This window comes from Oncorhynchus nerka, linkage group LG13 (genome assembly GCF_034236695.1).
Source record: "Oncorhynchus nerka isolate Pitt River linkage group LG13, Oner_Uvic_2.0, whole genome shotgun sequence".
Classification (NCBI taxonomy): Eukaryota; Metazoa; Chordata; class Actinopteri; order Salmoniformes; family Salmonidae; genus Oncorhynchus; species Oncorhynchus nerka.
In genome coordinates, this window is record NC_088408.1 from 60,966,749 (window position 1) to 60,990,659 (window position 23,911).

Here is a 23,911-nt window from a genome sequence, read left to right on the forward strand (position 1 = left end):
AAAATCAGCAGGGGATCAAATACCTTTTTCCCTCACTGTATCTGGGGAAGGGTATAAACATTGTTGTGTTGCAAGTTTCTGAGAACACAGCGGTCTCCATCATTGGGAAATTGAAAGAATACGGAACAACCCAGACTCTGCCTAGAGCTGTCCGTCCGACTAAACTGAGCAACTGGGCAAGAAGGACCTTTGCCTGTCCCCTCATAAATAGTATGAGAACTGTACAATCCGCCTCCTGTGTCTGCATCTGGGTCATCTCCTGAGTTGTCATAGTCCGCGAGGTGACCAAGAACCCAATTGCTCTCTACAGTAATTCAACAATCTTGGCTTTATGGGAGAGTGGCCAGACAAAAGCCACTCTTGAGAAAAAAGCACATGACATCACGCCTGGAGTTTGCAAAAAGGCATGTGAAAGACAGAGATCAAAAGGCAAAAGATTCTATGGTCTGATGAGTCAAAAATGTAAGTCTGGCCTGAATGCAAAGTGCTATATCTGGAAAAAAAACAGGCACAGCTCATCACCCGTCGAACACCATCCCTACCATGAAGCATGGTGCTGGCAGCATCATGCTATGGGGATGTTTTGTCAAAGACCCCAGCCACTCCAGTCATAGACTGTTCTCTCTACTACCGCATGGCAAGCGGTACCGGAGTGCCAAGTCTAGGACAAAAAGGCTTCTCAACAGTTTTTACCCCCAAGCCATAAGACTTCTGGACTATTTGCATTGTGTGCCCCCACAACCGCTCTTTTACTCTGCTGCTACTCTCTGTTTATCTTATATGCATGGCCACTTTAACTATACATTCATGTACATACTACCTCAATTGCCTGACCATCCAGTGCTCCGGGCTATCTGCATTGTGCATTGGCTAACCGGGCTATCTGCATTGTGTCCCACCTCCCGCCAACCCCTCTTTTACACTACTGCTACTCTCTGTTCATCATATATGCATAGTCACTTTAACCATATCTACATGTACATACTACCTCAATAAGCCTGACTAACCGGTGTCTGTATATAGCCTTGCTACTCTTATTTTCAAATGTCTTTTTACTGTTGTTTTATTTCTTTACTTACCTAAACACACACACACACAGATACCTTCTTTTCCACACTATTGGTTAGAGCCTGTAAGTAAGCATTTCACCTGTTATATTCGGCGCACGTAACAAATCAACTTTGATTTGATTTGATTTTCCAGAGGCAGGGACTGGGAGATTGGTAAGGATAGAGGGAACAATGAATGAAGCCAAATACAGGCAAATCCTTGATGAGAACCTGCATCAGAATACAAAACGACAGACTTGGGGTGTAGATTTACATTCCAACAGGACAATGACCCCAAGCATACCTCTAAAGCAATGCTGCAATGGCTTCAGAATAACAATGTGAAAGTCCTTGAGTAGCCCAGGCAAAACTCAGACTTGAATCTGATTGGAAATCTGTGGAAAGACTTCTTGATTGCTGATCAATGTCGCTCCCCATCTAATTTAACAGAGTTTAACAGAAAATCTGCAACGAAGAATGGAAGAAAATCCCTAATCCAGATGTGCATATCTGATACAGACATACCCAAGATGACTCACGGCTGTAATCGCCGCCAAAGCTTCTACAAAGCATTGACTCTGGGATGTGAATACTTATGTCAATGAGATTTCTGTATTTATTTTCCACTAAATTGGCAAACATGTCTTCAAACATGTTTTCACTTTGTGATCATGGGGTATTGTGTGTAGATGGGTGCAGGGGGAAAAACAGAATCCATTTTTAATTCAGCCTGTAACGATAAAATGTGGAATAAGTCGAGGGGTATGAATGCTTTCTGAAGGTGCAACTCATCATCCAAATATCTCAGGGTAACTAAGCAAATATCTTCAAATAAATACAACAATTTCATGAAATAAAAGATGAATAACATGAACAATTATTTAACAGCAGCAGGAATATTACGTCACATAAGAAAACACATCAAATCATGTCTATGTAACATTGCAAAAATCAGAAACTTTCTGGACAAAAATGATGCAGAAAAATTTATCCGTGCTTTTGTTACTTCTAGGTTAAACTACTGCAATGCTCTACTTTCCGGCTACCCGGATAAAGCACTAAATAAACTTCAGTTAGTGCTAAATATGGCTGCTAGAATCCTGACTTGAACCAAAAAGTTTTATCATATTACTCCAGTGCTAGCCTCCCTACACTGGCTTCATGTCAAGGCAAGGGCTGATTTCAAGGTTTTACTGCTAACCTACAAAGCATTACATGGGCTTGCTCCTACCTATCTCTCTGATTTGGTCCTACCGTACATACCTACACGTACGCTACGGTCACAAGACGCAGGCCTCCTAATTGTCCCTAGAATTTCTAAGCAAACAGCTGGAGGCAGGGCTTTCTCCTATAGAGCTCCATTTTTATGGAATGGTCTGCCTACCAATGTGAGAGATGCAGACTAGGTCTCAACCTTTAAGTCTTTACTGAAGACTCATCTCTTCAGTGGGTCATATGATTGAGTGTAGTCTGGCCCAGGAGTGTGGTGAACGGAAAGGCTCTGGAGCAACGAACCGCCCTTGCTGTCTCTGCCTGGCCGGTTCCCCTCTTTCCACTGGGATTCTCTGCCTCTAACCCTATTACAGGGGCTGAGTCACTAGCTTACTGGTGCTCTTTCATGCCGTCCCAAGGAGGGGTGCGTCACTTGAGTGGGTTGAGTCACTGATGTGGTCTTCCTGTCTGGGTTGCCCCCCTTGGGTTGTGCCGTGGCGGAGATCTTTGTGGGCTATACTCGGCCTTGTCTCAGGATGGCAAGTTGGTGGTTGAAGATATCACTCTAGTGGTGTGGGGGCTGTGCTTTGGCAAAGTGGGTGGGGTTATATCCTTCCTGTTTGGCCCTGTCCGGGGGTATCATCAGATGGGGCCACAGTGACTCCTGACCCCTCCTGTCTCAGCCTCCAGTATTTATGCTGCAGTAGTTTATGTGTCGGGGGGCTGTGTGAATTTAAGTATGCTCTCTCTAATTCTCTCTTTCTTTCTCTCTCTCGGAGGACCTGAGCCCTAGGACCATGCCTCAGGACTACCTGGCATGATGACTCCTTGCTGTCCCCAGTCCACCTGGACGTGCTGCTGCTCCTGTTTCAACTGTTCTGCCTGTGATTATTATTATTTGACCATGCTGGTCATTTATGAACATTTGAACATCTTGGCCATGTTCTGTTATAATCTCCACCCGGCACAGCCAGAAGAGGACTGGCCACCCCACATAGCCTGGTTCCTCTCTAGGTTTCTTCCTAGGTTTTGGCCTTTCTAGGGAGTTTTTCCTAGCCACCGTGCTTCTACACCTGCATTATTTGCTGTTTGGGTTTTTAGGCTGGGTTTCGGTACAGCACTTTGAGATATCAGCTGATGTACGAAGGGCTATATAAATTGATTTGATTTGATTTGATATCAAATAATATGGTCTAACCGAGACACACAATACAGTGGTATGAACTTTATTAGTCTCAGCAAAACAAAACAAAATTCAAATGAATAAAAGGTTTATACAAATGATGGACCCTGTCCCTTATGTCTTATATTTCCGTTTATCACATCACATGCTGACTAGACCGGGCATGCGTCCTCGTGCGCATGTCGATTTTATCCATCCACACCAGACGCGATCAGGACACACGGGTTGAAATATGACCAAGTTCTATTTTAGCGCCTGAATACACTTGTTGACTCACGTGAGCAGTTTGGATAAATTGATTGAATGACATGTACGTGTCAATGGCTTTCGCGACGCTCACTCACGCAACGCGGACGGTGTGGTCAGCATGTCAGACAGATACAGTAAGCTATGCGTATGGATTTTCGATTGTTGACTCCCTTGGTTGTTGACTCCCCTGGATCCAGTCGGACAGGAGGTACTTTAGCATGACGTCAATGGTTTATATACACAAACTGCCATAACAATCGTCACCACCAGGGAATTTGTGTGACCGGACCTTCTCAAATAGTGCTTGAGTACCCCTGGGCAACAGTAACCCACATAAAAACCTTACCCAAATGTTGATTCTGTAGGATCACATATGCCCTGAAACAAAAGTCCTACAGGAATCATGCAGGACTTCAACCATTTGTGAATTAATTGTTCAGGTATCCTGCAGGGATCCTGAAGGCTTGATAAAATCCTGCAGGAAAAGTCCCTGATGCTCCTGCAAGAGTCCTGCATAAATGTTGAAAGTCCTGCACAAACATGACAATTCATGCAGGAATCCCGCAGGACCGAACCCTGTAGGATTTTGATATTCCTGCAGGATATGACAATTTCTGCAGGACCAAGTGCATTCCTGCAGGAATCATGTAGGAACAAAACCTGCAGGATATGGCAATTTCAAGTTAACTATAGGATTTGAGATACAGTATGTTGTGATAACAGAGAAAATATACTTTTGAAATATAGTGCAATATCAGACATTTCAACTCAACAAATGATTAATGTAATAAATGACAATGTCCACATGCAATGAATATAGTGTGTTATTTTTATTTGATAGATACCAACACAATTGATAATGGTTTCAGTAGGCCCACACACATAATATTTGGGTTCCCAAGTGGAGCAGCAGTCTAAGGCTCTGCATCTCAGTGCTAGAGGTGTCACTACAAACCCTGTTTTGATTCCAGGCTGTATCACAACCGGCCGTGACTGGGAGACCCATAGGGCGGGGCGCACAATTGGCCCAGCGTCTTCCGGGTTAGTGTTTGGCCAGGGTAGGTCGTCATTGTAAATAAGAATTTGTTCTAAACTGAATTGCCTAGTTAAATAAAGGTTAAATTAAAAATAAAAATATCATGCTGCCAGTTTAAGAAACACCTTCATTCATACATACTCTGAATAAATAAATATACAATTGTGGGGGATTGCCAAAATGGAGGCACGGTGGCTTCAAAACACAGTATTTCAGTTGCGTAGCCCATCTATCACTCAGTATCATCTAGTCTAGTGATTCTACTCAGTTTCTTATTTAATTAGGCCTAGAGTGTGACTTGCGGTTAAGATATTTTTTGCTTCATTGTGATTTTACATTAGATACTGAATGGGAAATTGTGTACAGTAGAGTTATCATATCGGATAGAATAGCAGTAAAGAAAATGCAAGTTATTTGTACTATACTGTATAACTTTGCAAGACTAGCCTATTCTGTGTTTCTCTTTGAGTATGTTGGTTTCTTTTCTCTTATATTATGAATTCTATAGCCTACTAAACATCTGTTAAAGAAAGAAAACAACTCAGTTATCATAGATCATGTAAGCGTGGGCTTCCATCATTACATTCCCGACATTGATTAATGTCAACGAACCAATGGGGTGAGGTCATAAAGGTCAAGATGCTTGGGGTTGCAGACTCTAACCTAATAATGCGAATGACTGATGTATTTGGATTTGACCACTTCATCTGTTGCAACAAGCAAAGCAGATGTACCATTACAAACACTCTTTTCTGCTCTTAATGATGAGCCCCAGAAGTGTCATGTGTTCTGGAGAGTGTCTCTACCACATAGGGCTGGAAATGAAATTGGAGGCTTCCTGGCGCCATAAGTCATCCACTGAAACAAGGAACCTGTCGGAAACAGTAAAGAAGCACTCCGGAACTAGACTTCTCCACCAGTGCAGCCATGCTGCGTGATTTTGTGGCAGGGGTAAGATATTGTTCAGAGACAAACGAGTGGCTGAGTTGATGTTATATTTTGCAAGGACCTGGGAGATTGTGGCAATTATACATTATGCTCTCTCTCTCTCTCTCTCTCTCTCTCTCTCTCTCTCTCTCTCTCTCTCTCTCTCTCTCTCTGTGTTGTTCACTGTTGCTTTCGAGGTTTGACCGATGATGAGAAGGCATGCACTCAGGCTCTGGACTAGATGATCCATTTGCAAGCAATCACTCTGTTTTTGTTTTTAATGTTGTTATTTTTCTATATTTGGAACATGAACTTAGGTCCGAGGTTAACATTGTATCTCTTTTCTTCCCTAAAAACCAGATGGTCCATTTACTCTGTACTTGCGCTTCATATTGATTGACAGCCTTGAAATGAAACTTGATAGATGACATATTGGGTAGCCTAGAGGTTGGAGAGGCGGGTTGCTAGTTCAGATCTCAAGAGTGATTTCCCTGATCTTAAAATGACAAGAGACAAAGTATGCTCCTTGTGTGTCTGATTTTAGTCTGACATTGTGTCAAGCTGTGTAGATCCTCTGGTTACAGTGTGGCCCTTACATTTCTCTGGTGTTTCTTCATCGCACAGTGAAGTTTGCCGAGCTGTTCATTTCTGATGGTAAAAGAGCAGCCATTGAGCCAGCGCTCCTTTCATGTGTCTCCTCTGCTGGTCTGTTTGAGAGACAACTCTACCGCAATGGCCCACACAAAGGAGCTTTGATGTGTGTCACTCAGCTTCCCTCTGTAGAAATACCCAAATGAGCAATTGTCTAATCCCATTGATATTCTCTTCTTCTCATACCAGAGGTCCTTGACGTGATCAAGCCTTGCTTAGCAGGGTTGTGTGTGGGGGACTATGGGTTGTGTGTGTGTGTGTGTGTGTGTGTGGGGGGTTCTGTTTAATAAAACATTTCATTAAAACCATTTGAAGCGGTTCTATTACCTTGCATTTTGATCGTTTCTGGATATTGCAAATCAGGCTGTTAATTAGAATCTCTCATTGAGGTCTACAGCGACAGCTACCACAATGACATGAGAGGGGCAGCTATCAGTAATGGACATCCCTGTTTCGGGCACACGTTTGGCTCTGCACGTTTCTTTACATTTACTGTTTCAGTCAAGTTGAACAGCAGCAAGCAATCAAATCAGTGGCAAATATGATTAGTTGAAATGTGGCACGTTAAGATGGTTTTGTTGTTCTAAAAATGAATAGTTAGCTCAAGAAGGACAAAGACATAAGGGTGTAATACACACGTTTATATATTCAGTATCTTTTTTAAACTTCTCATTACATGTATACGAGAAAGTTGCCGTCACATCCTACAAATACAGGGACCTGCTTCCTTTTTTGTTACTTAGAAAGGTAAGACTGAAATCACAAAACATTCCAAATATTATATAGCTTATTTAAAACGACTCGTCAAATTATTCTCTGGAGATAAGTGAAACAAAAGTTGAGAGTAAATGGAAACGTGTTACAATCCCTGATAGGCTTTGATTTGGGATTGAGTAACAGTTCAAAGAGTCTTATCACATCGAGAAAATAAAACCTTGTTTTTTGTTTGTCTGGAGAAGCATAATATCAATACAGAGTTTATAATGCTTTGACGTAGCTACAATATTTAGGCAGATTTAAGGCAGAATACACCCCGGAAGTTGTTTATCCCAACAACAAACACTTAGGAGAAAATAAGTTAACAGTTTATTTTGTAGTCCCATTGTAATTGGAATATACCAAGAAACTGCTAAAAATGGGAACCAACCAATAATGTATATAAACCCTGGATTGCTGACGCTATGTATTGGCCATTGAGAGGCTTTGAAGCCACCGGTCGGCCATATTGGTACTCCCCAGTAGGAGCATTCAGCCATATTGGTACTTCCCAGTAGGAGCAGTCCTCCATGGGAATGCATGGAATTCTACAGTATTTCAATTAAATGTTTAACTGACAAAATTACATGTATTTATGTATTTTTTGTTGTAGTGGGGACAGTAACTAAAATGATACTTTCGGGGAAATGTATGAATTTTTTAAAACGTTATGTTTAGCTCACATAATATAATTTAAAATAATGCATTAAGGTGGGTAATATAATAAATGTTGCAAAAACGAATTGAACATTAGGAAATTCATTTCTATAGCTTTTAGAATATTATTTTCTCAACGGTGGTGGAGTGCCAAGATGGACGCACAGTGGCTTCAACACAGCGCCCACAATTAGACATCTAGTGTATATCTAAATAATTGGTACCAACTGGTTCAAAAACAATTGGTAAACACCCAGGATACCAATTACGTAACAATAATTATGTAATTACCATTTTACCTTCATTTCCAAGAAAATGACAGGTAAATAGCGGACTATGAAATAAAGCATAACCTAAAAGGAAAGACTTTTAGCAGCGTATTTGGTCTCATCCGCTAACTGCATTCTTTGAGGTAATCCTTTTAACTTGCATGTTGGTGAGGAACTATTGTCGGTTCAAATCTGTTCAAAAAAAACCTTTAAGACATCAACCATTCGTCAGCCACACAGTGTAAATGGTTACTTATCACACAGAACAAATGACATGATCTGCTATACTTTGTATGAAGCCCAGTTATTAATAAAGGGGTTTCTGGTTATTGATCTTATCTTCAACACACAAGATACTTTTCTTAAAAAATCTCCACTGCATGTAATGTTTTGGGATTGTAATGAGACAATTTCCAAAGCTGATTGTCACTGTGGTTGCTTAAAAGGGTACATCATACAAATAAAACATGCAAGGGTCATTTAATGTGACTGGGTCATGTTTTTTAACTGTTAATAATGTAGCAGAAAGAAGTAAGGGTGGCAGGTAACCTAGTGGTGAGAGCATTGGGCCACTAACCGAAAGGTTGCTGGATCAAATCCCCGAGCTGAGGAAAAAATAAATATGTTGTTCTGCCCCTGAACAAGGCAGTTAACCCACTGTTCCCTGGTAGGCTGTCATTGTAAGTAAGAATTTGTTCTTAACTGACTTGCCAGGTTAAATAAATAAACAAGTAATTGGTGAGAAGTGCCTTACAGCCTTATCTTAATAGCTGTAGTAGTCTGTCTTGTGATCAGACCTAAATTTTTCTGTCCAAAATATGTATACTGACAGTATTTGAAGGACGCGTTCACACTGAATATTAATTCATATGAAACGTTTTCTCTTTACATTAAAGTCCCCTCTTGCAGACAATTTGTGTTTATAGTACTTACTGAGCAAAAAAATATATATATATTTGTTGAACACTCCATGAGATTGATCTGTATCTGCTGAGTTGGTTCTCATTCAGGAGCCTATTGGTAGAACGTTTATGTGCCTGGCTGGGTTCTTGGCAACGTAGGGGCTTCTATGGAACAGGACTCATGTTGATGGAGTCTGTGTGGATCTCTGGCATGATGGTCCTCTCAGGTCTCAGACACACGGCTAGGCGCTGGGAACAAAAACAGGTAGAGACCAGGGATGGAGTAACAAGAGATAACAACACGTGTGTGTGATTCATTCAACCATTTGCCATACACTCATCACATATTGAAATATAATAACTATGTGCTTCTTTTTTCAGGCACAATAAGTCACACTGACCACACACACTACACATCCATTTCTTGTCAATAGTCAACACAGTACATGAGTCCATCAGACCTGTTTCAGTGATCCGGGGGTCCACACCAGCTTGTAGACCATATAGATAGGGATCCACATGAAGGAGGAGGCCCCGATGACGTAGCCCACCGTGATGCTCCAGTCTGGGTACTTGTAGTCAAAGAGTTGGAGGGGGGGTGGCTTAAGCAGGGAGCTCACTATTATATACTGTGAAAGGAGAGAGACAAGTCTCAAAGGTCATGCTCCTATTTTTCTCAATTAGATTTCGCACATGTGACAATGGCATTTAGACGCCTGTGGGCCTCAACAACAACGACAAAAGCAGAAAAGCCATTTCAATACATAAAAAGGTATATCTTTATTTTCACGAGATTATCACAGACCGACGAGGGAGATGAGAGCAGAAACAATTTAGCCCGTACAATAAAAGGAGGGATAATAAAGAAGTTATAGCTTGGGGGAAAATGTCAACTCATTCAGCAGCGGGAGGATAAGAGAGATTAAAGGAGACGTATGCAAAGTGGAGGCAGGGATATTACGTTATGCAGGTGAATAAAGTTGACATTTAGGATTGTGGAATATGAACAGGAGGGGGAAAAAAGGATGAGACATTGAGGCTGAGGGGAGCTGGGTGTCCTTTACTTGCAGACTGAAGAATTGAAGGTGGAGGAGGGTTCTATGCTGGGGAATTTGTTTTGTTGGAAAACACTTCACTTAAAGTCTGCACGTATAATGCATTACGGTGTAATTATAATACATTGTAATACTTGTCATGAACCTTCACGACCCTCTTACAATGTCTTATAATCATATCACAATGAGCCTGATTAAATAACAGCCATTTTGAGTCAGTTGAAATGTTGAAACTTAAAGACAGGTGGCATTTTACAAACTGTATATTAAGCCACTATAAAGGATGATACATTCTTATTACCAGGTACAAAGCATTATACCTGCAGGCTTTAAGCAAAATATTACCATACAATCTCTAGCAAAGTCCTAATGAAATGTTAGCACATCTGATCCTACACTGACCATCCACCCATGTCATTTAACCTGCCGTTACCAGAAAGGGCCAATGAGGAGGATTAGAAGTTTGAGATAAACGAGAGGTTTACAAAAAACTGTGGCAACTATCATTACACACACCTGCTCCCCATCGTTATGCACACCTGGACTTCATCATTACCTTGGTTACGTACCCTTTGTTTAGCCCTCAAGTAGCCCCAGTCTTCAGGCAGTATTGGTTCTGTTCGCGTTCTGTACGGTTCTCCTGTTTTGTTTATCTGCTTATTCTCATTACTAAACTCACCTTCCGCACCTGCTTCCTAGCGTATACGTTACAGAAACTCTGTGACAGGGTGCTGTAGGCCAATCAGATTGAGTCACCTGATTTGCGTCAGATTTGTGGACTAGTGGATGACGAACACTGTTAAATCAGTTCTAATTGTCCAGAATGAGGGTATGATAACAAAGCTTCCTGTTAGGTGGATTCGACAATATATTCCGTCATTTCAAATCTTATTGGTTGGTTTCCCTCTCCGGCTCTGCTTACCGCTAGAAATGCAGGACTGATGGCCACCCAGCACACCTTCCAGAATAATCCAGGAGAATAGCCTAACATGGATTTAATGTCATTGCTGAATCTCGTGATACCTGGAAGCAATACAAATTGAAAAGAGAGCATTCAACAACACTATGATAAGAACTATTAAAACAGTTTCTTGTCATGTGAAACCCGAAAAAAAGTATTTTTGTCAATATAATTTAGGAGTCTGTAGGATGCATACTACAAGAAAAAATAAATGATGATTTCTGTCTCATGCAAGACTACTGGGAGTATAGGAAGCGTGAGATGTAACATCACCATTAAATCACCATTCTTACCATAGAACCAGGAAACGGCGATGGCCTCAAGAAAACCAACTGCAATGATGGAGGAACCCACCCCAAACTCCTCCAGCAGTTTCACCACATAGGCCCCGCCCTGAGAGAAACACATGCCTGTCACTTATGTGGTGAAAGGTTCCTTCTGGACAGGTTGATCAAACTAATATAGATTGTTAATTTAGCGTTTGTTTCTTTTCAAATGTAATTATTTGATTAACCCTGTGCCATCTTATTATGACTACTGTTGCATCAGGAGCTTCCAGATCCCTCATGTGCCTTTTTTTTGTTTACTGTTGAAAAGTTTGTGTCTTTAAAGTGCTACATTCTTATTTACATGTTACCTACATTGGTAAGGGTGCTGAGGGAGCCCAAAAAGCACACAACAACCAAGCCCAGTACAAACAGCTCCCGTCTGTTCGCCAGGTAACCAGGGTATTCATCCATCACAGCAGTAATGATAGCCTCCAGTCCTCCAAACTGAGACAGAGACGAGAGAGGGCCATGTCAATGAGTGTGATTACATATGACCTAAAGGACATCACTTAGTTCAGAGATAATCTGATACATCCAAGTTATAGGCAAGTCTCCTTCTTTTGATGAGACACTTCGACCCAAGTTCTGTCATACCGTGCTGTCGAGCCCAAGCGTGATCATCATCACGAAGAAGATGATGGCGAAGAATGTTGACCCTGTCATGTTGGCTATGGCCTCTGGATAGGTGATGAAGAGTAGGCTTGGACCTGGGGATGAGGTGTTCGGGGGTAAATCCCATTTTGATAACAATCTAAAGGCTACAATTTCCTACTGTTGCACTAGATATAGAAATACATTCCTGTTGAACATGTTCAGGCAGTTACTTAATAAAACAGACAAATACACTTAAAACAGGTATTCGGGAAGAAAAAAAACATTTATCTAGAAGAGTTTTGGCCACTGACCCTTGTCTCTGGCTACATCCTCCACATTCACATTTCTCTTCTCTGCCATGTACCCCAGCACAGTGAAGATCACAAAACCAGACATGAAGCTGGTCAGGCAGTTCACCAGGCTGGTCACTATGGCGTCACTACGGCATCACAACATAGAGACAAACACGGTGCCTGTCTGATCATCTCAAGTATTGTAATTCATTCGTATATATCTTTCTCTGGTTTGGTTGGGAACAGTGGTTACATCTGGATTTTGTAAATGGAGCAACTGTCCCCAACATGGATCACCTTTGTAAGACATTTTGGTTGACCGAGCTCACTTTCTAGCAAGCAAACACAAACAGTGAGTGGACCATTGAGATATACAGTCATCTAAATGCCATTTCTATTTATATGTCGTGGGCATTCACTTTGTTTAATTAGGATAACCCTGTCAGCAAGAGTAAGTCCATTCAGACTCTGTGTGATTCCACAAGTTCTCTGAGAAGCAGCAGTGCCACTGTTTCCTCACGTGTGTCACTGATACTGTACCAATGACATTAACCACGCACATGACAGCCGTCTCACAGGGAGCACACAATTCAATTTCTTCAGGAGAGCCCCCGTGATCCTTTCATCTCCCACCACGCTGGATTCACCACTCCCTTCTCATAATTGTAATTACATTGTCTTAAAGAGTTGCTGTGGGACATCCGTTTGAGCTCATCTATTCAACACATCCTAAATAAATCCCCTTGATTGGCCGGCGTTTCCTCCTCCTCGACGACACAGGGCTGATGCGAGTAAAAGTGAGGGCCATAGTTATGGGCTGCCAGAGACGCATGTTTTTGTCACCGGATATCAATGCCTGACGGCCTTTTTTGAGAGCGATTGGAAGCGCTACCGTAGAGATCCACTGGTGTAGAGGACATTCAGGAGGACACACGTACCTCCTCTGAGTTATTCTAGTTTGAACTTTTTACTTGTTTGGAAGTGATCGATATGGTTGACAGGTTTTAAAAAATGTTTTATCCTTCTTTAACCTGTCTCGTCCCCTTCCAGTACAATGATCGAAGGGGATTTAACAGGTGACATCAATAAGGGATTACAGCTTTCACCCGGATTCACCTGGTCAGTCTATGCCATGGAAAGTGTATGTCATGTTTTGTACACTTAGTGTATATTTATTATTATTTAAGGGAGTTTTAGTATCAGCTCTTACCGATAACAGTTGTTTGTGAACGGGTTGTAGCTGGAGAGGGCAAGGAGCACCCCAAAGCCTGGCCCCAAGGAGAAGAAGATCTGAGCCGCAGCGTCTACCCACACCTACAAAAACACATGGATATGAATTACACACAAATGACCGAACCTGAGGGATTTACCTGCAATCTCAGAATATCAGATTCAGTGCTTTGACTTGTACAGCATCCCTGTATATCTCAACAGTGTAAAGACCTGTGTCAAGCTACTGAAGCCTAACTGTTCCTGTCTGTTAGCCAGCCAGTGTGTCTGTCTAGCTTTCACAATCCTCTGCTATTGCGGAGCTTTAGATGTAATGCTAATTCATTTCTTATGTTCAAATATCTCTGTTGGACTGCTGATTCCCTCCAAGCATCCAAATCCTATCATATCATATCTGTGCACAGTGTTTCTTGTTTGATACAAATGCATATAACAAGTGACAGGTAACACTTGAAATTAAAGTCTGCACATGTAATAATGTATTACTAGTTAGTGTGCTTGCTGAAGGCAACATACTCATAACTTTTTTTCCACTCACTCTAGCACTTAAACCACATAAGTTATTAACACTAAACCAACTTTAGAATGTGCAGACAGACCATCTTCAGGTTGCTTGAGAAAATATTTTTGATACTATTTATAGTTTTTGTACTACAACCATATTTGCATAAAACTCAATGTAAGTCATTGCCGTAAACTTGAATTTAAAAAACGTTAAAAAACTGACATCCCTTTATTTCAGTTTTTAAGCTATCAACACCAAACCAACGTAGGGATGTTCCGACTGACCCTACTTAGATTGTTTGCATTCAGATTTTTTATACTATGTATACTTTTTTAACTATAACAATTTCATGTACATACTACCTAAATTGGCCCGACCAACCAGTGCTCCCGCACATTGGCTAACCGGGCTATCTGCATTGTGTCCCACCACCCGACAGCCCCTCTTTTTACGCTTCTGCTACTCTCTGTTCATCATATATGCACAGTCACTTTAACCATACCTACATGTACATACTACCTCAATCAGCCTGACTAACAGGTGTATGTAGCATTGCTACTCTTTTTTCAAATGTATTTTTACTATTGTTTTTTTTCTTTACTTACCTACACACACACACATACCTTCTCTTTTTTTTCCGCACCATTGGTTAGAGTCTGTAAGTAAGCATTTCACCGTAAGGTCTATTGGGCACACGTGACAAATAAACTTTGATTTGAAGTGGGCAATGTTTACATTAGCCTCAATGGCTACCATGAGAGGTAGATTTTCACAGTGCCACTGCTTTCTAACAATTCAATCTAGAAGCTCCAAACCAACTTTAGCATGACGGAAACACTTCATAGAGTCAAGCATTCTTTCATTCTTCCATAACTTAATCAGTTTACATTTCCTTAAATGTGCATATTAGAGCAAACACCGCAACTCTGTAACCATATAAACAAGTGGTTTCCAAAAATGTTTGGTTACTGTACCACCAAACTGAATTCTGGGGAACATTTGTCTGTGGTACTTCTCTTGAACCGTTTAAGCTATCAATTCCAAACCAATGCTGAAATGTGCAGACTGACTCGGCATATTTAGCTTGCATACAGGTTTGTGATACTATTTATACTTTTTGAACTATAACCATTTAAAATGTGCATAAATGAACATGAGTTTAAACGACAACCATTGGAATACAGAGGTACCTAGACATTCAAAATGGTCCTGCTCCTTGGCCTAAAAAGCTACAGCACCAACTTTAACATTCAGGCTCTCCTGACTTCAAATTCTCTTAAACATGTATACATTATAATCATTTGAGTTAGCACAAATTAGCATACCACTTAATGGATTCAATGACAACCATAAGAGCACTGTGGTAGACATTATACACGCTACTGTTCTTAAATCATTTCAGCTGCAAACATTAAAACAACTTTAACATTTTCAAACGTTATAAATTATAACAATTTAAATTAGCCAACATTTGCATAAAATAACCCACCAGCAGTAATAGTAACTTTTGAACCATTTAAGCTAGAGACACCAAACCAACTTTTACGGGTTCAGACTATCCTGTCCTATCAACCTTAAGTATTTCAAGACAAGCTAGCAAGCACACACATTTTCTTTGGGAAATGTACTTTTCTAGCTATTTCCATGTGCCTTTATAATGTCTACACACATTTGTCTCTTTTGTCAGGATAATAAGACATTATAAAGGGGTCATTCATGCTGATGTCAAATTTGGCAATGCATTGCACATCATAATGCATTATCCGTGCAGCGTAAGCACAAATTATAGGGTGTTCATTGAATAGCCAAAATGGTCATATTTTCCAATGGATTACTGTGACCTGTCATGTCCAATGACATTTCTGCTAAATGATAGCCTCATACGAATCCTATTTCACAGCTGTACTGAGAGAGATCTGAAGAGAAGCACGCACTTGTAAAGGGAGAAGGAGGACGAAAGAGAGAGAGAGAGAGTGCATGTGTGCGTGTGTGAGAGAGAATGGGTGGGGTGGGGGGGTGGGTGGGCTTTGTTAATGGAAAAAAATCTAAACCAACTACGCATCTCATTATCACGTGGCTTATTTATGCATCTCATCTCATCCATATTCCCTTGAACCAAATCGCTCACTCATACTGAGCCAACAACACAGCACTCTACCGTCAGAGAGTAGAACGCAAGAAAGCAAAGTTAAAGGACACTATGGTAGAGGAACTTTCCACGGGCTGGCAGAAAGTGTATGTTTACAGTTTTCAGGGATTCAGTTTTTTCAACCTAACTTCCGTTTCCCCTGAAAAACAGATGTGGGGACTCCGCTCAGGCATCTTTTAACACCTTCTATGTTATGGTAGAGGTAGACTCAGGCTGTTCCCCAATATACTGGTTGCAATGACATCAGGCTGACATCTTTTGTGATGTCATGGTCAGGTTGTTTGAACAGCTTTATAGCCACCAGAAAAAATACCTCCCCATAACCAGAACTCCAGTGTACAGATGCATTTTTCAACCTCAGACAACATTTTCTCAGAAAGACTAACCCCTTGCTAATCAGTAAACTCTTAGGTATGTCGTGGTGGACTGTCATTGCAATTGCTTCACAGTAACCTGGTAAAATGATGTTTATAGTGTGGCTAGCCGCTAAATGGCTCTGAATTCACTGTCAGCATGCAGTCTGACAGTGAGAGCTATATCCACTTTTGGAGATAACTCGTGCTCTGAAATCATATCCTGATGTCAGCAAAATATGTATTCATAACATTGCTAACTTAGCTAGTTAACATACATTCTGAGAAAACAAGCAAGAGACACGCCTTGTGCCCAAATTGATGACATTAGTCAGGCAGCGAGAGTCGAGTGGAGACAAACGGATTCAGTTCAGTCAGTCGTCCTGTTGAGCCCTTCCCAGCTAGCTAGTTTATGCTTGTGGCTAGAAACTTCAGAGAGAATTTGAAACTTATCTGCCAAAGTTGGGACTTGGAAGTGTTCAGAATCATTAAATTTTTATCGGAGTAATAGTATTTTTTTTATTTTGCACAAAAATGTAACATTAGATGTTAATGCCGTAGTTGTACATTTTCGGTGAAAATCACTACAATAAATGTGATTTAGCTGTCACACTGGCCTGATACAGGCTACACTATCTAGCACAGGGCTGGGCAACTCCAATCCTCCAGGGCCTGATTGGTGTCACACTTCTTCTCCATCTCTAGCAAACACAGCTGATTAATCAAATTGCATTCTAAACTGAAGATCATGATTAGGTGATTATTGGAGTCAGGTGTGTTAGCTTGGCTGGGGCAAAACTGTGACATCAATCAGGCCCTCAATAACTGGAATTGCCCACCCCTGATCTAACAGCTACCCTCTCCTTGCTGCAGCAAGCGGGAGCGACTGACACCATGCCCCGTGTTGTTGTGTTGCCGGCTTGCAGCGCAAACTCTCCCCATTGAGCAGTGTAGACTGTATCACTGTGACATCCAAATGGTTACTTCCATTAATACAAGTTATTTCTCTTGTAGGCTGCTGTTCCACTCTGAATAAAATGATGTTGGATGGATCAAATTGGAGATGGTGACCAATACTACAAGTTTTTCTCGAAATAAACACAACTTTCTTTTACAAGTTTTAACTAGCGCCATACTGCCATCGTTGCCAGCTAGCCAGCATAAACTAGCTGGGAAGGGCTCATCAGGATGACTGACTGAACCGAATCCATTCGTCTCCACACTCAACTCTCAGCGACGTGTCCGTATACAGTAACCTCCCAGAAAACAAGTTATATTAAGTGGATAGCTAGCGTTTGCAATGTTTGGTGGTCAATGAGATAGAGTTAGCTAACCAGCTGAGCAAGCAAACAATGTAACAAAAGTATAATTTTGCATTCTAAAAATACTCCAACAGGCTCTGCATTTCAGGAATCACAGTAGCAAGTACTTCTGGTGCACTGTTAAATTATTTAGCCATTTAAACATTCAATTTTTAAAGAAAACTCCATATCTCTCACTGGCTTTCATGCCATTTAATCGTGAGCTTGTCCGATGTGTCGGACTTGACAACAGTTGTTATCCATTGAAGCACTACGATTGGTTGTGCAAAATTATGGGGCGGGACTTAGCGAAAGGTCAAATTGAAATAACAGATGCCACATCCTCTTCATCACCAGGGACATTACATTATTTTGTATAGGATTGACTGTGTTGGATCACTGCTGTGCACGGCCTTTCTTTCACCAATTTTGACACAGGAGAGTGCAAAATGCTGTGCTGTGCTGTGACACACGCAAAAAAATGACTGCATCTGTACATACAAATAACAACATTATAAACAAATTGTCATTTGAAGCGGTACCAAAAAGATCAGACAACACTGCGAAATCCTCACCCTATTTTAGTGTTTCCCGCTCCAAACAGATGATCATATGGAATTGATGTGATAATGGACAAGTGTTCTGTGTTTCTTCTCTATAACTCACACTGGTCTCGAAGAGTTTCTCCCATTTTGGCTTTAGGTAGAAGACAACTCCCTTCCATGCACCTGGTAGGGTGGCACCACGGATCAACAGGATGAAGAGCACCACATAGGGCAAGGTGGCCGTCACCCACACTACCTGGCACGGGAAGGGCAAAGCAGCAGAGCGAGAGAGAGAGAGAGAGAGAGAGAGAGAGAGAGAGAGAGAGAGAGAGAGAGAGAGAGAGAGAGAGAGAGAGAGATGGGGGACAGATGAGAAGGGAAGATAAATGGAGATTATAGACAAGTAAATCACACTGGATATTGCATTGTAATGACCCTAGTACTTGATAAGCCCATTGTGAACATCACCAACTGAAATATTTCTCTGTGGCTAGTGCGTTAGCCTTGGGGTCGGATGACCCGGAATGGTACTAACCACAGCCGTTTTGCCACAATGTACAACAATGATCCGGAAATGATCCCCGCACACTGATGCGGTTTCCTGGAAGAGTGGCTGAGACATGCTACCTTCCCTGATGTCTTCACTCCCTTCCAGAGACTGAAGTAAACGATAGTGAAGATGAGAAAGAGGCAGAGCATCAGCTGCCAGCGAACACCCCCCACGTTATGCAGCCCATCGGACTTGTGGATCTCCAGAACATTCCTCCTGTATAGGAAAAATACATTAGTACTGTGTTTTCATTTTACTTACCTTTACCAGTAGGCTTACCTACATTGCTAAAACTAATGGTGCCTTGTGGCTCGATATAGATCGATTTTTAGGGCTATATATGAAGCGAGCCATTGAACTCTTTTTGTTTTGCTAGAGCACCATTTCTTGTTATCTATCAGCTTTACATAATCACAGCATGTTTCAGCACTTGTGAGCAAGTGTTTAATTGAAACATTTAAATGAGAATACAATGACAATTTATTTTGAAACATTTGAATGCGATGAAACAATGATGTCAAACAATTGACGTGGCTATTCAAGGTCACGGTAACGTATTCCCTGTGCTGTCCGCCACTTACATGGACTTACGTGTAAAATTCCTCAGCAGGTGACCTGGAGTAGTTGTTCCAGGTCACGTTGTCTTTCAGGAAGTAGTTGGTGCAGTTTTCAGTGTTCCAGGCATTGTCACAGTTAGTCCAGGGCAGGACGCTGGCGAAGGACGAGTAGAAGTAGAAAAGTGCCCAGGCGATGATGGTGTTGTAGTAGAAGGAGACGTACAGCGCGATGACACAGATCGCATACCCAATGCCTGAAACCATGGACAGATGGATCAGTGAGATCAGAGATTAGAAACCTGTGCCTCTATGCAACATGATGCAATTTTGAAATGACCAATTACTATGTAGTTATAGGCCTATAGTGTAAGTTTCATATACTGAGGACTGTACAGTACTTTACCTTTCAATTGACCCACTTTCCAAATTATTCCATAGTTACCTTGTTCTTATCAATAAACTGTTGAATTGTCAACAGCAAGTGCCACGTGTACGTGAGAAAAAGATGTGTAGTATGCAAGTAATGTAAAGAAGTGCACTGGTGTGGGGTCAGTGAGATGTGAGGTGGGTTGTTTTGTAAATGATGCTCGTCCTACCTTTGAAGATGGGGCATATGTGTTTCCATATGGATATGGCGCCAGTTCTGTGGAACTGTCCCAGGGCCAGTTCCATGTAAAATAGTGGCACCCCTCCAAAGATGGCCATGACAATGTAGGGGATGAGGAAAGCCCCTGTCCAGAGATGTAAAAGAGGGAAAATCACAGGTCGGACTCATAACTATGTGGAGATCACATTGTGTTGATGAAGATGCAGGCCTAACCTCGTCCCCAGGCTATTGCCATGGTACAAGTGTCAGACGTGCAAGATGTGAGATGTATTAGGAAGGACAGTCACGTGACAAATTATTACTTTTACTACTTAGTAGTTTAATATGTACGGAAATCTGGTAACACGTTACTTATAGAATCCATTTCATGCATTATGATGAAGTTGTAATGCATTGTAAGACATGCAGTAATAATGCATGTAAGACTTTTAAGTCATGTGTGACCCATTTATAATGTATTGTAACCATTTCATAATGATCTGGACTAAATAACAGCCAGTTTAAGACAGTTGAAATGCTATGCATAGAAAGACAGAACATATTATTTATAAGCCTTGCTATAACACATTAAAAGGCTCGTACAGTATTATCAACTCATAATAAACTGGGGGGCCTTACTGCTATTAACCCATACACAGAACAACAGATGGTCCCCACAAAAAAATAATTGAAAGGAAGTTTGTTCTGAAGTGTCTGTCCTATATCTGAGAGATATAAGAAAGGTCTGGAAAGATCTTAATCTGGAAAGATTAAACCCCTTATGTTTGGCTCGAAACAGCCTCCATATATACTTCAATTCATTTTTTCAACTGGGAACCTTCAGATGAGTCTTGTGAGGCCTGTGGGCGTCCTAGAGCAAAAATAAAAGGAGAACAACATCGCGTTCCTGAGAGTCTCATCTTTCCATACTGGGGTTAAAGCGTTTGGCCAAACCGTTCGGACGCTACAGACGATTTTGTGAGAAGATTGATTTTCGGGATGTCTCATGGTCTGATCTGCCACCTTTCACTGCAGATGCGGAAGTGCGACATCGGCGGATTATCTCTCTTTAAACTGACAGATTTTCATGGGGACATGGACATCCCTTTAAGGGGGTTTTAAACAGGTTATAAAACATTATACCTGGATGCTTTAAGTTAAGTGTTTATCTTTAACGAAGCAATCAGCAGTTGAAACGATAACAAAGTGTAGTCCCAGCCCCTGTTTTGGCAAAAAGCTGAGGGATAGAAGTAGAGACATCTAACCACTCTAAAATGTATAAACACAGCTATGGATGCAAGGACTGACCATTCATGATATCAAAATTATAGTTTTAACCACGTTTTGAGGATAAATAGTGTTTATTTACTTTTACATTGGAGTAACACATGCTTATATTTTGGGTTATGATGGGGTACAACCGGGGCATTTATAAGTTATTCTTCAAGAATTAATGGGTCCATAACATGAATATATAAGTACAAAAATGAATGTAGCAACTGCAGTGTCCCTTTAAATAAACTTTGACTACTTTTTGCACAAATGTATGTGTTTTTATGTATTCAATGTTTTGGCGACAGTTTTTTTAATTGACATGAATTACATTCATATCATCCAAAGATTTGAAAAGTCTTTGCTTCTTAATCACATCATCTGTCAAATGATTGGTACACTCTTCGAAAAAAAGATGCTATCTAGAACCTAAAGGGGTTCTTCGGCTGCCCCTATAGGAGAACCCTTTCAAGAACCATATTTGGTTCTAGGTAGAACCATTTCCACAGAGGTTTCTACATGGAGGGTAAAAAAAGGTCCTACCTGAAACCAATAAGGGTTCTCCTGTGGCGATAGCCAAAGAACCCTTATGGAACCCCTTTTTGTTTTAGAGTGTAGGGTTTTCTGTATATCCCTACACATTTTATAACTTATAACAAATATTTTTTCAGAACTTGATACATGGTCTTGCCTACTTTTAGACAGTGGTGGGAAAAGTACACAATTGTCGTATTTGAGTAAAAGTAAAGATACCTTAATAGAAAATGACCCAAGTAAAAGTGAAAGCCATCCAGTAAAATACTACTTGTGTAAAGTCTGAAAGTATTTGGTTTTAAATATACTTAAGTATCAAAAGTACATGTAATTGCTCAAATATACTTAAGTATCGAAAGTAAAAGTAAATGTATAAATCATTTAAAATTCCTTATATTAAGCAAACCAGAAGGCACCATTTTCTTGTTTTTTTTTTCAAATGTACTGATAGCCAGGGGCACATTGCAATATTCAGACATAATTTACAAAGGAGGCATGTGTGTTTAGTGAGTCCGCCAGATCAGAGGCAAATTGGACCATTTTCCTGTCCTGCTAAGCACTCAAAATGTAATGACTACTTTTGGGTGTCAAGGAAAATATATGGAGGAAAAGTATATTATTTTCTCTAGGAATGTAGTGAAGTAAAAGTAAACGTAGTCAAAAATATCAATAGTAAAGTAGAGTACAGATACTCAAAAAACGACTTAAGTAGTACTTTAAAATATTTTTAGTTACGTACTCTACACAACTGCTTTTAGAGAAGCAGTTGTGCCACTGTAAGGTGCATAAAATTACTGTAACAAGTGAAATATTCCCTCTAGTCAAACCGCAAACGGTAGCCTTCTACACGTGAGGTGCAAACACAACGGTAATTACAGATGTAATACAAACAACAAAAACAGTTTTCATGCAACCAAATACAATATTGAGAAACTTTTTAATTCGATTATAGCCTATAATCTCGATAGGCTAGACATCTTCCACTTTCCATTTCCCATAATACTGATCAGATTAGAGGCAGGCCTATGTTTTGTAGCCTCATTCAGTACGGCGTCTGACATCGTTTGGGACATTTTAAAATAGTCCATTATAGAACGCTGTCTTTTCGAACTCATCTTGGCGGATGAACTTTCCTAATAGTCTAGGTAATAAACAGGACAACCTATGCTATACCTAGTACAATACTTTATTTAATTTTATGCTTAACTAAAATGTTTTACTTCAGTGTTTCAGTGAGTTAATTGTAGTGGGTTGCAGGCTCTCGAGCATGTGAAGCTAATTTCAGCACCATGGACAGCAGGAGGTATAGCCTTCCCAATTGCGCGCATGAGAGCCACTATCGTTATCGAATCCTTAATCCAAACATATGCTATATAAAGAATAATACCAACAAAAATGATATTCAGCCATATCTAATATTAAGAAAGATAAGACCACATAAATGTAAGTAAGGTCATAAATTAGCCAACTAATATAGAAAGCAAATAATTAAGAAATTGGACTCTTACCGCCTCCATTTTGGTAACAAATGTATGGAAATCTCCAAACGTTTCCTAAGTCTACCGCGAAGCCAATGACTGATAAAAGAAAATCCATCTTTTTGCTCCATTTGTCTCTTGAGTTCGTCTGTGTGATCACAGGTACCGGTGCTGGGTTGTTGTTGTAACCGGTGTTTGAGGGGCCCTGTGCGCTCAGGCTTCCCGTTGGGGTCGCTGTGTCTTGGCGGGTCATGGTTGGCGGACTATCAAACGCCAGTCTGCCGTCTGAGCAGGTAAGTTTGAAAAAAACTGACAAGCTTCAGAGGCACAGAAGATTCTCATATTATGGGCGATGACAGGTCAGAGTGGGAGGTGTAGGAGGGACTGCACATTGCCTACTTGATAGAGTTGTCAATCACTAGGCTCATGGAGTAGAACTCCCTCTGCACACATTAATATCAACAAAATGAGCTCCACTCCAACCTTGACGAGTTTTTGGTTCCCTAAATTTGGCTACAATTGTTGAAACCCTGGCCTCTATTCACGCACATTTTAGAAACTATGATTTAACAACACCAGACTACAGCCTTTTCAAGAGATCTACTATTTGGTCTACTATTTGATAAGCGGCTTGGTTGAATTTATGTATTGTTTAGGTTCCCTAAAGCCCAATATCATTATTAGGCTACTGTATGTGTCTTGATGTATCTTGTCAGAATACATTTTTG

At 40.8% G+C, this 23,911-nt stretch overlaps 1 protein-coding gene across 1 annotated transcript; it reads right to left on the reverse strand.

Moving 5' to 3' along the window:
* Positions 1–6,940: 6,940 nt before the first annotated feature.
* LOC115140651 (sodium-dependent serotonin transporter-like) lies at positions 6,941–23,461 on the reverse strand. The gene is made up of 13 exons (XM_065026053.1): positions 23,214–23,461; positions 19,910–20,044; positions 19,348–19,567; positions 18,834–18,972; positions 18,328–18,462; positions 13,334–13,437; positions 12,142–12,269; positions 11,831–11,943; positions 11,549–11,680; positions 11,201–11,300; positions 10,869–10,969; positions 9,353–9,520; positions 6,941–9,140 (listed from the first exon to the last, which is right to left on the reverse strand). The coding sequence occupies exons 1-13, from the start codon at positions 23,434–23,436 to the stop codon at positions 9,057–9,059; spliced, it is 1,782 nt and encodes a 593-aa protein (XP_064882125.1). The 5' UTR covers positions 23,437–23,461; the 3' UTR covers positions 6,941–9,056.
* Positions 23,462–23,911: the final 450 nt, after the last annotated feature.

Bases quoted from the DNA above. Each gene is read 5' to 3' on its own strand.
- LOC115140651 (XM_065026053.1), bottom strand. From the start codon at position 23,436: ATGACCCGCCAAGACACAGCGACCCCAACGGGAAGCCTGAGCGCACAG. The intron at 20,045-23,213 runs GTAAGAGTCCAA...ATCTCTGGACAG, and splicing joins TTGTTACCAAAATGGAGGCG to GGGCTTTCCTCATCCCCTAC. The intron at 9,521-10,868 runs GTAAGCAGAGCC...CTCCTTTCACAG, and splicing joins TCAGTCCTGCATTTCTAGCG to TATATAATAGTGAGCTCCCT.